The sequence below is a fragment of the Furipterus horrens genome, unplaced genomic scaffold (genome assembly GCF_987537825.1).
Source record: "Furipterus horrens unplaced genomic scaffold, mFurHor1.1.pri manual_scaffold_2, whole genome shotgun sequence".
Lineage (NCBI taxonomy): Eukaryota > Metazoa > Chordata > Mammalia > Chiroptera > Furipteridae > Furipterus > Furipterus horrens.
The window spans coordinates 143,476,159-143,494,233 of record NW_028327172.1 but is presented as its reverse complement, the minus strand read 5'-3'; the positions used below and the strand labels follow the sequence as shown (position 1 = coordinate 143,494,233).

Genomic DNA, 18,075 nt, shown 5'->3' with positions numbered 1-18,075 from the left:
ATGCTGTGGAGCAATTTTAGATATTTTTATGTAAATAGAAATTAAGTTTCCAACATGTTTTTTTTGTTGTTGTTGTTTGTTTGTTTTATTTTGATAACAGTGAAAATAGCTCACACTTAGAGAGTACTTATGCACCAGGTGCTATTTAAGGCATTAAAATACTGTAATAAATTAAGTAGATAGCATTTACTGTCATCTCACTGCCTGTTGGATATGGTACATGCTTTACACGAATTAATTCATTGAATCTTTGCAACAGCCATCATTCCTATTTTGATAATAGGAAATGAAGGCTTAGAGAAGTTGTTCCTTGCTGATGGTTACATGTCTGGGGAGAGGAGGAACTAGGAATTGGAATTTAGTAGTTCCAGGTGTACTGTTCTCTGACAAGAACAGAAATGCAATAGTGTGTCTGTAACTAGAAGAGATGGCTTGCCTTTCCTGTGGAGGAAGCTCTTGTGGATTTCTCAATTTCATAATCAGCTCCCTGATCACAGTACTATACCAGGGAACTAGGAACAATGCTTTTCTCAGACAGGCAAAAATAGAACTAATTTTTGGGGAAATTTGAGTACCTTTCTATTAGATTCTTTATGAGGATTCTAATGACTCTAAGGAGTCATAAAAGCATCTGAAATGATATAGCCTCCCTGACAGTGCAGCACACTTTAATTGAATTTTGTTAAGGAGTTATGTGAACTCTTAATTGTTCAGAAAAGTTATCAGGAAAAAAATCATGAAAGATTAAACTTTGTAGCCAGAAAGGGATTAGAGTTCATTTCTAACTTTAGTTCAGTCATTTAATTACTGTATAACCTTGGACAATTCTTCATCTGGATGATGCTGATCCTTCTTTCATAAATTGCCCTACCTATTCCTACAACCTTTGTGAGGATAAATCAGAGCAATGAATGATAAAAGGAGATTAAAGAGTTAAAAACATAAAATGCAATGTTTTCCCAGGCCAAATTTTCAACTCTTGCCTTGAACTTATCAGTTTAGAGACAGCTGATGAGATCCTTTTTCATGGTTGGCCACTGAAGTATCTAACTCTGATGTGCACACATACCTAGTCTTGACCAAATTTCCCTCAAGGGTAGTTGATGGAAAAAAATAAGAGAACTCTATTATTGGAAGGATAGGTCATGTATAGTAATTTGAATAATTGAGCGGACTTTTCTATACCCTTGACCATCCATCCTAAGGGAATATAGCCAATTGATCTGTAGAATTTTAGCACCATCAAAAGCCTAGAGGTCATCTAATCTAAACTCTTAATATTACAAATGAGGAAATTGAGGTCACAAAGCTCAAACTCTAGTTATTGGCACAATAAGATTTAGAGGCATCTCCCTGGGATTCTAGGTAGACATATATTGACTTAGGTCACAATTCTTACCATTCAATCATATCTATCTATTGGGATAATTTGTGACATAAGCCCATTTTTTATAAAGTACATCCACTTCTTTTCATGTCTTTTAGACGGGGGGCATGAAAGAAAGTGATACCAGAACCAAATACAAATTACATTTTTGTGACTCAGTACATTGTTCCCCAGAATGGTGGTTTTATTTTTAAAAGGTATACCAAAAAAGTGAAATGTTTAAGCAAAGAAATATTTTTAAAAAGAATAATGGTATTTAAGATACATTGGTGGTTTGGAGGGGAGTTGATTGCCATTTACTATTTATGACAGAGAGGATACCACCAAAAACTTTTTGAAGAATGAAGAACAAAGAAAAAGATTTTCTTTTGAGTGTGACTAGATGTACTTCTAGAACCCTAGATACAGATGTGGTCCAGATGTCTTGTTACCATATGAATATATTTTTTAAATGTGTGGTTTTGCAAGACTTACTTTTTGCTCAGTAAGCGAGCTCCATAGTAGTTTGAGAATAAAAGTTAACTACAAAAAATAATAAAGTGGTATTGCTGAGCCCCTATTTTTTTCCTATTTTTTTTTCTTTTTAACAAGAAGCACACATTTATGTATTAATCCTTGGATTTAATATATCTCTTTCAACTCAATTTTCTACTGCAAAAAAAAACATTGCCCATGGGTGGTGTGATGTGAGTATAGTATGAACAGATCACCTGTTAATTCATCTGCTTTTTTCCAGGAGACCTTTGAAATTGTATAGAACAGTTCAATAAATGTGATAGAAGTATCTTTCCAGAATTAGAAGTAGCTCCACTCATTAATACTTTATAAGTGATTTAAGCCATCAGAATTCTGAGTGAAAGACACATAAGGTAATAATGAAATTTTAATTTTTAATCCCAGAGAATGCAACTAGTAGGCTGAATAATAGTTTCAGAAGCATACAGAATGCTAAGGCCAGGGCTTTAAATAAGATGTGGAAGGAAATGGATAAAATAGTTTATACCACTAAATCTCCTCGGCCAGTTCCATACCAACTGCCTCCCACCCCTCCAAGACTGTGGGGAAGTGGGAAGGAAACACTCACTGAAGGATTGAGAGGAGAAGGAGGAGGGGAAGTACCTTCTGGGGAAACAGGAAGACTTCAGGGAAGTTGTTTTTTCTTGGAAATGGAAAGCAAACAAAAATAAACTGCGGAGAAAAAATTAAAAACTATTGTTAATAAGATAGGTAGAAGTAAATTACATTAAATTTGGTTTCTGAAATCTAGGGCATGTGTAACTATTCTACAAGTCTCATTAAATGACAGATTAATCATATCTTAAACTTTTGCCAAAACCCCAAAATTCACAAAGCAGAAATTGTACTGTAAGTCTTTATAGTGTACTGCAACTAGAAGTTCTGATAAAATATTTTAAAATGTTCAACTACTTGTAAATCTATAAACTCTCTCCTAAATAAGTACTGGGTTAAGGAAGGAAGTAGAAAATGAAATGAAAGACAAAGTAAAAACAACAAAGAGAAAATACTATGTATCAAAACCTGAGAGACATGATGAAACTCAACTTCCAAGTAAAATCTCTAAGATTTTAAATAAGGAATCTCAAAATTGGGAAAATGGGAGAGTATGAGCTGGAACATTGAAGATTTATCCTCCCTCTAAACCTTTTATCATTTCCCTCTCTCCTTCTGTCTACTCTCCACCCAACTACCCCCAGCTGGCTCTACAGAGCATTCCCACATCTCCATGTGTCTTTAGAGCAATCTAATGCATAAAGGACTCCCTCCTGTTCTCTGTCAGGCATGGAAGTTATCCAGCTCTAGCCTTGGGATTGTTTGAGGGAGGTCCATGATTTCTGGTCTGCCTGAAAATGCTTATTACCCTCAAGGAGACAAACTGGTCAGAGTCTCATGGCTGTGATTCACAGAATAATTCATAAGGATTTTAAGTCCAAGTAGCAGAGAAAGAATTTGACTTTGACAACTAAGCTGGGATACAGCTGCAGCATATACACCAGAGCACATCGAGGAGCATTGTTTTCAAGTTAAGTACATAATGAAATTAAATTTAGGTCAGAGAAATATCTTTCTAGAGCTGTGCTCCCTTTCACCCCCAGAAAAGAAGAAATTGGGAGATATTCAAAAATTTACATTGTTTTGCATATTGGGTTTGGGGTTTTGGCAGAGACTAGAAACATTGGGTTAGTTTCATAGCTCTATGGTTATCAACACAGTTTTTTTGGCAATTGCTCCACCATCCTGGTGCTTTTTATTGAAGTGATAAAACATGTCATTGTTCATGTGAAATAATTCTATAGACTGGCGTAGTGGGAGCCAGGAAAAAGATTAAGGTGGTAGAACCACCTAGTTTTGGAGTTGCAAAAGATTGTATAACATAAATGTTTCCTGTCTATACAGGAGTTGCAGGGTCATGGGGGACCACAGGCCCCGTGGAACGAGTGGGAAGGAGAGCTACAGAAGGGCAGCAGTCAGGGAGGCTGCACCCTGTTAGGGCAGATTGAGAGGATGCAAGTACTCTCTGATATACATGGAAATACAATAAAGAAATTCAACTCTGTTTTACTAAAGACAAGATATTTAATATCAGAAAGTTTCAGTTTCCTCATCCATAGCAGGAACAGTACTATTACTCTTCTTAGAAGGATTAAAAGATGTCATTTATTTATCCATTCTCTCAATTTTTACCAAACCACATGCATACCAAGCATGGTGCTGAATGGGTGTGTAAAACAGACAAATATTAAACATACATCATTTCAAATTTGGAAGAGCATCATGAATGAAAGAGACAGTACTGTGAGAGCATAACAGGGCTATTGACTTTAGTTGAATGATCACATTTTGAGCCTGAAATTGTGAAGTATTAGAGTAGTTAGCAATGCAAAGAACCAAGAGAAGGAGGAATCCAGATTAGAGGTGCCAACATAGCCTTGGAGACTTCATTGAGAAACAAACTTGATAAATTCCAAGAATTGAAAATAGTTTAGAGTGGCTAGAATCACAAAGGAGAGGAAGACACAAACAAGAGTTAGGCAGCAGCTAGTTGAGCTTGTATGGCTTTGTAGCAGGAGATAGAGAACTGAGCTTTGCTAAATGAGGTGAAAACAGTTAGAATGTTCTTAGTGCATTGCTTCACACACCAGTGAACAGCTACTAAAAGTTAACATGATGATGATGATGATGATGGTGATAATGGGGAGGAAAAGGTGACAGACTGAAGTTTGCCATCATGTAGGATCACACTTCTGTACAAAACTAGACAAATATTCCTGGTTATAGAAAAGCAGATTTTTAAAACATCAGATGAAGGATAAGTTTACTGATAGAGATGTTAGAAGGGGCATTGTTTCATGAGGCATAAAAAGCTTTAAAATCTTAACTATGAAATCATGAAACACAATAATGAATACCAAAGGATAATAACCTAAGAAAATAATTTTTAGTTCCTGTGTAGCTTCTCTCATCTCTTATCCCCACCCTTTATTCTCTCATTTCGAATGGGGTTGCCTCCCCTTGCCTGTGCACCCACATTAACCCAAGGCTAGTCTCCAGGATCTTTTTTATAATTCATCAGGGCCATTCCGACCTGAACCCCACTTCGCAAGAAGCCACATGTTAAACACTACTGTATGGTAGGGTTCTGTTTTCAGCTCTTGGTTGGGTCAAGCCCAAATGACAGCACATTTGGCTTGCTTTGAATTAAAATTTAATACTAAAATAGATTTCTGAAATTGTTCTATAAAAAAATCTGGATACATAGCAGATAAGAACAAATTAACACATGCATTAAGATGTGGTTTTGGGATCTGATCCATTACAGATATTAAAGCTTACCACTGGGCTCCAGATTTCACATTAAGAATTTCAGATAAACTGGTTTTTTGACCCAGTTATTTTAGCTCTAGCTACAGGCTAAAAATCATGGGTCGCAGGTTATATATTGGGTCTCTGGGCCTGAAACAACCAGTGGTTGCTGGATGAAGAAGGCGATCAATGAGAAATCTGGGTCTGGGCCTCAGAACACTAGAATATTGAATTGGTCTTTGTCATTTCTTTGCATATGTGATCCATTATAAAGAATGAATTTGGTGTGATAATGCAAGTGACTTCACCTGGCGTGGCTCCACCTGACTTCTTAAGAAAAACTCTTTGTTACTACAAACCATGTTCAAATGAGTCATCTTTCTCTAGATGATGCTCTAATAACAAATAGTCAAAATCAATAAAACAAATCAAAAACAGTAACAAAAATTTCTGTGGCTTAAAACAATGTCCATTTACTCTTTGCTCATGTTAACATCTTGGTTGGGGGTCAGTAGCAGCTCTTTTGATCTGTTCCCTGTCCTGTCAGTCCCTGGAACCCAGGCTCTTGTCTTGTGAGTAGGACAAGTAAGAGATCATTGAATAATGCAATCACCTCCCAAAGCTTCTACTCAGAAATTGTCCATCACTGCTGCTCACATTCTATGGACAAAGCAAGCCCTGTGGCCAAAGCAGTGGGAAGGATAAGTATTTTCCATGGGGAGGCATTGCAAGTCACACGGCAATGAGCATAGGGAAATACTAGTCTATTCCAGTGCGCAAGCACAAGGGGAAGAAGGTTTTCTGGGAGAAGCGCGGGTGGAAAAATGGGGATTGCAAATTCATAAGTCCTAGAATATTGAATGGAAGATGTGCTACAAAAGTATTCGGGGTCACTTTAGAACATTTAGTGAATTTTATTTGAATGTCTTTTTTCAAAGAGGTTGTGGTTAAGGTATCGCTATGTCTGGGATCCAGGGAGAATACTGGCTTTCAGAATTAATGAGGTTTCATTTTCACACAGAGAGAAACACAGCCAAAATCAATTGTGCCTCTAGGTTTAGGGCCCTCATGCACTATAAGATCCTCTGCAAACATTTGGACTGCAGCTGCCGTTTTCCTTGCTAGTGCCCTTGAATTTCATTAGTGAGGCCCAGGGGAATGGCTCACTTGAGCTGGCTCGGATGCTATTGGGATGTGGTTCTTCCTTCTAGTCATCTTCTAAGGGGCAAAAAAGAAAAGAGACTGCAATCTTAGCAGATGCCAGTGAAACCCTAGAGAATTAGAAAGCAGGAAGATATCTTACTCTGTGTTTCAGGCTACCTGGCTTCTAAGAACTGTCTGCATCATACCCTGCCTTCAAATTAGTGAATCAACGAGTATTTGTTAAATACCTGTTTATAAAGTTCTGTGTTTAGGTGCTAAAGGGGATATCGAAATTTTTCTTCTTTCAGAGATTCGCTGTGTGGTTAGAGAGGTATTTAGTAGAACTTGATAACAGCACGCAGCGGATTTGTGTTACAGCTCACAGAAAGGAACTGATTTGGTGTGAGTCAGTGGAGAGGCATGTGCTTTTTAATGTCTCTGTAAGACTATCATATGGCTGTGCCATAATGTATTTAATCACCCTCCTATTATTAGACATTTGGAATATTTTAATTCTTGTTACTATAGAACATACTTTGATGTGGCTCCTTGTGTGTCTGCCTGTATCTCAAATGATTTTCTTATGGTAGTGTTAGAGTGGAGTTAGAGGGTCTAAAACTAGGAACATTTTCAAGACTACTGATACTGTCAAATTATTTTCCAGAAATTAATACTTCCACCAGTTACAGATAAGAGTAACTATGTTACCATATGTCCAGTAACTTTGAGTATCATACTTTTAAAATCTTTCCTTTACTCCCTGTTCCCCTTGGCCTGGATAATCCTTTAAATCTCAGTTTAAAGGGTTTTCTGCTGAGAAATATTCCATAATTCCTTGTATGAGTTCAGAGTTTTTCGTTAAGTCAAGGGTTCTTTACACTTGAAGACCTTTTTATATCACCCTCTCCCTATTCTGAAATGAAGTCTATAGATGATATAACCTCAATATACATATTTACATAAAATATTTAAAGTTATAAGTATAAAATTTAGTAGAAATAAATTCAGAAATGTATATATTTATTTTAGTATCCTAAAGCCTGGGCAAGATGCACTTGAAAACAGAGTGAAAGTAGTAAATTGTTTGCTCCCTGAGTCACTGTGAATGCCACAGTACAAACACAGGCTGACATGGCTGGGTAGGTTGGTGACACATTTTCTGAAATGGTGATTAGCTCTTGGCAGATTTCCAGGAGGGCAAAAAAAAAAAAAAAAAATTCTTTGATTTACACTATACTTGTAATTCTGGAAAATTCAGTGTATATTATAATTGGGCAAATATAGTTTGTGTTTAGTATGTAAGATAGAGCTAGATTTTACACTCAGTAATAGAACTGTCACTTATATGAATGTCACACAGGACACAGGAGAATTCTTGCGTGTGACTGTTTCTCACATTTCAGGGTATTTAGTATCTTTAATCCTCAACCACTAAATGCCAATAATACCCCACCACCATTTGTGTTGATAATTAAAACAAAAACCAAAAATGCCTTCACAGATTTCCGAAATGCCTAATTGTGGTACCTACTGAGAACCATTGTATAGTAATAATGTAGTACTCTGCACTTTTTCAAACATGACAGTCATGCTTTAAAACAAACAAAAAATGGGCTCACTTGTTCTAAGTTCCTTGCACGTAGTGACTCTTTCACAGTGATATCCCCAGCAACAAGGGCTGGCCTTTACTGATGCCTTGATAATGCTCATGGAGGGAAGAATTAATATTTAGATGACTAGATCTTCCAAAATAATTGTCTATAGGGAGTAGCATGTATATCCATGGAATAATTTCTGATTTTGGTGGGAAGCGCTAGTAGCAGGACTAACAGTAGTCCACATTTTCTATTAATAAGCATTTTGCTAAAGGATTCACACTAGTGTTTTATCTGTTTGCTTCAACAACTCCTTGAGCTAGGCTTAGACTTAGTAACTTGTTCAAAGTTATTAAGTGAGGAATTTTTGTGACAGAGGTGGGAATTGAACCCAGCCAGGTCTATATGACTCCGAAGATAGTGCTCATGGCCTCTACACTATAAGATACTTACTATTTTTTTTTTCAGATTTAATGTGTTTTATTGATTAAAACATTACACCTGCGCCAATTTCCCTTCCCTCTGCTCCCCTCCACCCGGTGGCCCCCCTCCCTCCAGTTGTCCCCCCCTTTTAGATTATGTCCATTAGTTGTGCATACAGTTCCTCCCAACCTCTCTCCGTCTATTCCATTCCCTCCTACCCTGATCCCCAATTCCTATATCATCTCCCTCCCTCTCCCCACTCTCCCTCCCTGTTGACCTCCCCCCAATATGCTTCCCGTACCCACAGTTCCTTTTCCACTCTCGTTGCCTGTTTAGTTTGCCTTTGTTTCATCTCCCTAGCTTCTGTTTTTTAAACCAGTCCCTTTAACATCTCATATAACAGTGGTTTGGATCTAATGAACTCTTTCAGTTTTATTTTGTCCTGGAAACACTTTCTCTGTCCTTCTATTCTGAATGACAATTTCGCTGGATAGAGTATTCGTGGTTGTAGGTTTTGGATTTTCATTACTTTGAATATTTCTTGCCAGTCCCTTCTTGCCTGTAGGGTTTCCCTTGAGAAGTCAGCTGATAGTCTAATTGGGACCCCTTTGTACATAATTCTTTTCTTCTCTCTTGCTGCTTTTAAGATTCTCTCTTTATCTTTAATTTTTGACATTTTGATTATAATGTGTCTTGGAGTGGTTCTCCCTGGGTCCAGTCTCTTGGGAACTCTCCTTGCTTCCTGGACCTGCAAGTCTATTCCCTTCCCCAAGTCTGGGAAGTTCTCCTTTATTATATTTTCACTCAATTTTTCAAGTTCTAGTTCATCTTCCTCACTCTCTGGCAAACCAATGATTCTTATGTTGGGCCTTTTATAGCTGTCCCAGAGGTTTCCGATCCTCTCATTGTTGCTTCCCATTTCCTCTCTCTGCATTGGTTGACTGCTTGTTCCTTCTCCATATTCCAGTTTGTTGAAATGAACTCTGGATTTTTTTTCCTCACCATCTGTCTCGTATGCGGTTTTGTTCCTTTCGTTATGAAAGTTTTTCACTTCTTTCTTATCTTTTTCCTGCTCTTTTGTGAATTCTGTAAGCCACCTGCTAACAATGGCCCAGAACTGAGCCTCTGACAGGTTTCTTATCTGTTCATCTGTCAGGTTCTCTATCTGTTGTCTGGTGAGCTGTGCTACCGGGATTTCTATAGTTGTCTGCCTCATTTTGACAGATGCGTTTTGTTTTCTTGGGCCGGCTGTCGGGGGCAGTGCCTGTGTACCCGTCACAAATCAGCGACCGGCGACTGCCTGCGACCTATTTCGCAGCCCTGTGGCGCTTTCTTTCTTTGGGGGCGGGGGTCCAAGATGGATTCACACAGTTATTCAGCTAGGAGACCGGGATCCGTCCTCCCGCCCCCCTGGGCCTCACTGTTCAAGGCGATGCGGTGGCCGCTCTCCCCAGCGCCGGGGTCGCGCACCGCCAGGGGCTTGACCGCAGCCGGGATTCCTCGCCGGGGTCGCGCACCGCCAGGGGCCCGCCCGCAGCCGGGATTTCTTGCCACCCCGCCGGGTCTCAGGTGCGATCGCAAACAGCTCTGCCCTCTTTAACTCTTACCTGCCCAAATGGCACCGCTGGTTTATAACTTCAAATGTTGGGCTTCCGTGTAGTTTTATTTTCTGGAATTTCTAGTTATCCTTTGTTTTGAAGTGGTTGTATTCCTCTCTAGTTGTAGAGGGAGACCTAGCGTGTCCGTCTAAGCCTCCATCTTGGCCGGAAGTCCCAAGATACTTACTATTGATTAAAACAAGTGGTCTTTATTATATGAAAATAGTTTCTTTTGATCCTACCTTTCTAAGTTTTCCTTCTAAAAAGTAGTAATGGTAAAAAACTTTCTGACTTCTGTGAAGATATATGGTTTATCTTATTGAACTTATTGGTGAGCTTAATTTATAATTTGTCATTTCAGACAATCCTTGCTCATATTTGATTTGGTATATAAGCCTAACAATGGAATGAATTCATTTTTGTACAACTGGGTTTAAATTTTTGTATCTATGTTAACGGGTGAGATCAATACATAGTTTTGTTTTCTTTAAAGTATATTTTATTGATTATGCTGTTACAGTTGTCCCAATTTTTTTCCCCTTTGTTTCCCTCCACCCAGCAACCCCCTTCCCTCCAGCACATAGTTTTCATTTGTATTTATTTGGGGACTTGGTAAAATGATTCTGAGAAAAATTAGTTGGGAATTGTTCCATGTTTGAGGGTAACTTAGAACAAATTATACACAGAAATTATCTCTTCCTTAAAACTTTAAAATAATTTACCAAGTAGAGCATCTTCTGGATAATGTTTTCAATTTTATCTATGGCTTCTTGTCTATTCAAACTTTATTTTTCTTCTCTTTGAGATAATTTTAGTAATTTATTATTTTTTCTGGAAATAACCATTTCAAGCATTCAACAATATTATTAGAATTATACAAAGAATTATCATATTAAATAAATTCATCAGTACCTGTGCATTTGTATTATGTTTGTCATTTTTAATTTTGTGTGTTTGTGCTTCTTTTATATTTCCTTTTTCTTTACTTTCTTTTATCTGTATTACCAAATATGTGTCTTTATATTTGCATACTCACTCTAACTTTCTTTGAAAAGCAATTCTTGAATATATTCATGAATTCTTTTTTATTAGAATTTGATTTAATTTTTACTTCATTGCTTTTCATTTTAATACTTTCTTCTAATTTTTAAGTTTATTCTTTATATTCTCTCCCTTTTTTGTGTACTTTTGTTTTTCTTTCAATAACAAAAACAGTTTAGTCTATGACTTCTTTTGATTACAGATGTGAGTAAAACTTGCATGTTTTGATATGCTATTTTTTCATATTTTATTGTTTTCTAAATAGCCAAAATTGTACATCTATTTTTCTCAATGATATTGTAGAAATTATAAAGAAAAATAGCTTTGCTTTTGAATCTTATGTTTTTGGATCTTTTCAGCTTAAGATTTTGTTATCAATATTTAGTGTTATTCTATTGTGTTAAATGACCCATTGACTACTTTTAAATGTAATATAAATATGTAGCCCAAATTAGATTATAACTAATTTTGAATCTGTCATTTTCTCCTCTCCAAAGAATACCACTGTGTCAAGGAATCTATTTTTTAAAAAATTAGAATTACAGATCTATTTTATTTTTCTGTTTAGGTTCGAGATTATGATACCTTACTTGGAAAATTCTGTGGCAATGAAACCCTCTCACACATTAAATCCATCACTAATAGTATCTGGATCAGGTTTATAATCGACGCTTCTGTTGTAAGAGCTGGTTTCCAAGCTGTTTATCAAGTGGGTAAGAAAACTTATGCCTTAATTTTTAAATGTATAATTTCTATGATTGTAACATTTTAATTTCTTGAAATACTTTTGTTATTTTATGTTCTCAAATGGCAATAAAAAATTCCAATAGTAATGTCACATTCCATTATATCCTTGCACATAATTAGAATGTGTAATAAAATTGAGGATGGGGTTCATTTCTCTCTGAAAAACACTGCTCTCATTTTCATAATTATAGCTTGTGGAGGTGAATTCACTGGAGAAGGGGTCATTCGCTCGCCTTTTTACCCAAATATGTATCCAGGAGAAAGGATCTGCTGGTGGACTATCTACCAACCTGAAAGCCAAGTAGTTCTTCTCAATTTCACTGGCTTTCACATTGGAAGTTCTGACCACTGTGATACAGATTATATTGAGGTAAGTATAAAACACCTTTGAATATTTATATTTGGTTGGCTGTTATTAAAAATATTGAAGTTATGTTGTCTTCAAATCAGTTACATGAAAAGCTAGTTTGTACAGACCACTATGTCTTATGAATATAGATGTAAAAATCCTCAAAAAAAATTACTAGCTAACTGAATCCAGCAGTATATAAAAAGGATTATACTCATATACCATGCCCAAGTGGGATTTATCTCAGGAATGCAAGATTGGTATACACCCAAAAATTATTCATTGTAAAACTAAATAAAGAAAAAAGTCACATGATTACCTCAATAGATACTGAAAAGGCACTTGACAAAGTATAAAATCTCTTCATGATAAAAAACACTCAACAAATTAAGAATAGAAGGATACTTCCTCAATCTGATAAAGAATATCTGTGAAAAAAAAAAAAACATAGCTAACATCATATTTAATGATGAAACACTAAAAGCTTTGCCCCTGTGGTCAGTATAAAGACAAAGATGTATTCTCACAACTTCTATTCAGCATTATACTTGAAATTCTAGCTAGATAATTAAGCAAGGAAAGGAAATAAAATGCACCCAGAATGAAAAGGAAGGATTTAAACTATCTCTATTCACAAATAACATGATCTTAGATATAAGAAAATTCTAAGAGATAGATGCATACACACAAACTATTAGAACTAATAAGCACATTCAGCAGGTTGCAGGATACAAGATCAAAATGTGAAAGTAATTTCTTTTTCTATATACTAGCAATGAACAATTGGAAAATAAAATCAAGGCAACAATTCTGTTTATAATAGCATAAAATAGAATAAATATTGAAAAATACATCTTTTAAATGACTTGTGCTCCAAAACTAAAAACCACTGTTGAAGGATATTAAAGAGCTAAATGAATGGAGAGACATCTTGTGTTCACACATTAGAAGACTTAATGTTGTTAAGATGGCAATACCTTCCAAATTTATCTAAAGATTCAATTCAATCTCTATCAAAATCCCAGCTGGCACTTTTGCAAAAATTCACAAGCTGACTATAAATTTATGTGGAAATATTGTGCACGGGAAACAGAATGACCAAAGTTTTCTTGAAAAAGAAGAAATTTGGAAGACTCACACTTCCTGCTTTCAAAACATAGAACAAAGCTATGGTGATCAAAAACTGTGTTATTTGAATAAGGATAAAAATGCAAAACAATGGGTCAGAATAGAACATTGAGAAATAAATCCATATCTTTTTGGTCAATGGATTTTTCAAAAGAGTACCAAGACATTTTAATGAGGAAAAAATAGTTTTTTGAACAAATGGTGCTGAATATCTGCATGCAAAATTATAAAATCTGACCCCCTCCTATACCATTCACAAAAAATTAACTCAAAATGAATCATAGAACTAAATGTCAGCACTAAAACCCTGAGCTCCTAGGAGAAAACATAGGAGTAAGTATTTGTGACCGTGGCTTAGGCAAAGCCTTCTTAGATATGGCACACAAAAGCTCAAACAAGATAAGAAAAAGATAGAAAAATTAGATTTCATCAAAATTAAAAATAACCTAATTTTTAAAGTGTGCAAATAATATGAATATATTTCTTCAAAGAAGATACCCAAGTGGACAATAAGTATATAAAATATGCTCAACATCACTAATCATCAGGGAAATACAAGTCAAACCTAGTGGGTATGAAGCACTACCTCATTGTGGTTTGACTTGTTTGCAAGGATTTGGAGAAGTTGGAATCCTTTTATATTTGTACATTGCTAGTGAGTATTTAAAATGGTGTGGCTGCTTTGGAAAAGAGTTGGCAGTTTCTCAAAAAGTTAAACATAAAATTATCATTTGATCCAGCAATTTCACTTCTAGTTATATGAGGTCTGTCCAGAAAAAGTCCAGCCATTGTTAGTATAATGAGAACGGTTTGCACAACATTGATGTAGCCTGGCAGCCAAGGAAAGTGGATTGGAATATGCATATGTGAACAGTGACAACTTCACTGTAGTAGTCAGTGGGGGTGGTAGACGCTGTTGAGTGAGCCTGTGTACTATGTGGCCTCGCATTCAAAATGAGCAAGCAATGGCTCTGCATCAAATCTTGTGTTAAGCTTGAACATTCCTCTGTGGAAAATATTTGGATGATTCAGAAGGCTTTTGGGGATGATGAAATGAGTGCAGCTCAAATAGAAGTGTGGCATGAACACTTCAAAATGGTCGACAATCTGTTGCAAGTGATCCATGTTCTGGAAGGCCTGCAATCACCCAAATGACTCAGCACCCCTACAGTGTAGGTTTGGCACTCTGCAACTTCTGGCTTTTCCCAAAACTAAAATCACCTTTGAAAGAGAAGAGATTTCAGACCATTGATGAGATTCAGGAAAATATGACACGGCAGCTGATGGTGACTGGGAGAACTCTGTGAGGTCCCAAGGTGCCTACTTTGAAGGGGACTGAGGCATCATTGTCTTATGTACAATGTTTCTTGTATCTTGTGTCTTCTTCAGTAAATGTTTCTATTTTTTATAGTACATGGCTGGGTATTTTCTGGACAGACCTCTTGTCTATGCAAGGGAAATAAAATATGTGCCTACACAAAAAATTATACCTGAGTGACTACAATCATTATTCATAATAGTAAAATAGTATAACAATGTAGGTGTCTATCAACTAATGAATGAATTAATGAAATGTGCTGTATCCATAGAATGAAATATTGTATGACATCAAAAAGGAATATAGTAGTGACACATAACTTTGAAAACATTTTGCTAAGTGGAAAAGCTAGTCACAAAAGGCCACATTTTGTATGATGCCATTTATTTGAAATGCAGAAGAGACTATGTACAGAGATGGAGAGTAAATTAATGGCTGCCTGAGGCTGGGGTTTGAGGGGAATGGGGAATGTCTGCTAATGGGCATGAAGTTTCTTTTGAGATGACAAAAATATTCTGAAATTGATTTTTATTATATTAATAAAAACATTCTAGAAATAATTATTCTTAAAACAGTTTTTCAAAATACATATCTAACAATAAATTTGAATATATCTATTTTTATAATCTTAGATCGGTAGCAGTTCCATTTTGGGTTCTACTGAAAATAAAAAATATTGTGGCGCAGACATACCTTCATTAATAACATCCATATACAATTTTCTTTATGTCATGTTTGTGAAAAGTTCTTCTACTGAGAATCATGGTTTCATTGCTAAGTTCAGTACTGAAGATTTGGGTAAGTGATATCTCTTTCCTCTGCTTTCCCTTTCGGGCTTATATCAGAATAACAAAACAATGTAAGTAAATTATTATAAAAATTTTATCTATACTTTATATGTGTATTTATCTACACTGTAAATCTTGAGCATGCCCTCAAAGGCGAAGTATGTATTTCTTAATCAGTATATGTTGATAGTTAGTTGATGTCTATTAATAAGAGAAAAACCAAGTTATATGAAGTGGCATATAAGGAAAATTTTTCTTTTTGAGCTGTTAAGAGGTTGTGGTCAGATTGTTTGATCTTGAATTTCAGGTAATTTGTTGGTTACTTGTTCTGACAATTATTATTTTTATTTCAATAGCATGTGGAAAAATTCTTACAGAGCCAAGAGGAATTATTCAAAGTCCTGGTCATCCAAATATCTACCCCCATGGTATTAACTGTACATGGCATATATCGGTCCAGCCTGGCTACCTGATAAATTTGATATTCAGGAGATTTCATCTGGAGTTTCATTACAATTGCACAAACGACTATCTGGAAGTTTATGACACTGGTTCTGGGACATCTCTTGGGAGGTGAGATTATTTTGTTTTTATTTATTTTTTCACACAAAAGTGTTCTTGCTTCAGTGAAGGATGTTAAAATCCACCATGTTGTGTTATATAAACCATATGAGATTAACATGTTTCTCAATGACCATTTAGATATCACTACTCTGTAGCCTTGGTCTTAGTTAAGTTTTGACATATGTGTGTACCCATGAAGGCATCACTAAAATCACATCCATTATGTCCTAACCCTTCTTCCTGCCCAAGGAACCCCCTAACATGCTTTCTATCACTGTAAATTAGTTTGCATATTCTGGAATTGGAATCATACTGTATATACTTTTTTTTTTAGGCATTCTTTAGTCTTTTATTTTTTTAAATAGTTTATATATATATATATACACACACATATATATATATATATACACACACACATATATATATATATATATATATATATATATATATATATTTATTTATTTTTAGAGAGAGGGGAAAGGAGAAAGAGAAAAAGAGAAACATCACTGTGTGGTTGCCTCTCACATGCCCCCAACTTGAGACCTGACGTGCAACCTAGACACTTGGTTCGCAGGCCGATACTCAATGTATATACTATTTTTTAAACTAACTTTTCCTACTCAACATAATGTTTTTGTTGAGTTTCTTGTATCTGAGGGCTTATAATTTTATCAAATTTGAGACATTTTTGGCCATTGGTTCTTGAAATACTTGAAATTCTTTCTTCTCTTTCCTGTGAGGACTCTGATTTACTTGTATCTTAGATAATTTGATATTGTGCCACAACTAACTGATACGCTGTTCATTTTATTTTGACTCTTTGTTCTTTGTGTGTTTCATTTTGGAAAGTTTCTATTGTTGCGTATTCAATTAAGTACCCGAATCTGTTCTTCTGTAGTGTCTGGTCTGCTGTTTACTCTAACGTGTGTTATTTTTCACCTTAGACATCATAGTTTTCATTTCATTTGGGCCATCTTTTATATCTTCCATGTGTTTACTGTGCACATTTTTTCCTCTAGCTTTCTAAATCTGTGGGATTCAGTTACAACTGTTAATGTCTTTGACTTTAATATAGTCATCTGTAGCGTTTCTTGCTATGTTTTGGTTGGTCAGTCTTTCTTCTCATGAGTTATACTTTCCTCTTTCTTTTCATGTCTGGTAATATTTGATAGGACTCCAGACATTTTCAACTTTGTGTTTTTGTACAATGGACATTACTGTATACCTTTAAGTATTCTTGAGCTTTGTTTTGGGATGCAGTTATTTGGAAACAGTTTGATCGTGTCCAGTTTTGCTTTTAAAGTCACTTGTTTACTTTTACTGCTTGATAGTCAGTGTCCTGAAAGCCATTGTTTTATATATTTTAGTTGTTTCCAGTGCAAGATTACATTCAGCCCCTGTTATAACATCTTTGTTGGAATTGGAAATCTCCTGATTTTTCATTTCTTTTTCTTGTATTTCATTTTTTAAATCTATTTTTAAACATTTTCCCTTTACTTTTTATTTTCTTAGCTTATTTTTTTCTTTTATTCTTTCTCTTTAATTTTTCTCTTATTTATCTTAATCTTTCGTTTTTTAAACCATTTCTTTTTTATGGTACTCAACTCATAATCACTGAAAAAATACAGTTTTTGCTAAGTAGCATAAACTACTATAATACTCTTGCTCAATTTGGCCAACATAGATAGGCATATACAGAGACATTTGGAATATTGATTAACAGACAGAAATATCTCAAAGGGAAGGGTTTGGGAGGGGTCTAGAAGAGATTAACCAAAGAACATCTATGCATATATACATAGCTCATGGATACAGACAACTATGTGGTGAAGGCAAGGGGGCAAGGCAAGGGCTGGGTGGAGGAAGGCAAAAGGGAAGGAAACAGGGAAATTTGTAATAGTGTCAAAAATTAAAAATAAATAAAATAATTAACTCATCTATTTTGATCAAGATATCAAATCTATTTTAACACTGAAATGACATTATACATCAATTTTTCTTTTTCTGCCTCAGAAATTAATTCATTTTCCATATTCAACTTTTTGTTGTACTGTAGTTTCTGTTTTTTCTCTCTCATTACATTTGGTTGATTTTACCAAGTGTGCTTTGATTTGTGATTTCTATTTTCTAGCCACTCCTTACAGATGTTTCTCTAGAAAAATTCTCACGGCA

The 18,075-nt window shown here is 35.5% G+C and overlaps 1 protein-coding gene across 1 annotated transcript in view; it reads left to right on the top strand.

The window, feature by feature from the left end:
- Window positions 1–18,075, top strand: part of CUBN (cubilin) — a 271,217-nt gene that overhangs the window by 34,499 nt on the left and 218,643 nt on the right. The window contains exons 18-21 of the mRNA XM_090268020.1: window positions 11,578–11,722; window positions 11,948–12,126; window positions 15,184–15,349; window positions 15,696–15,912. Coding sequence (XP_090124146.1) covers window positions 11,578–11,722; window positions 11,948–12,126; window positions 15,184–15,349; window positions 15,696–15,912 — 707 coding nt within the window. The remainder of the gene's footprint in view (window positions 1–11,577; window positions 11,723–11,947; window positions 12,127–15,183; window positions 15,350–15,695; window positions 15,913–18,075) is intronic.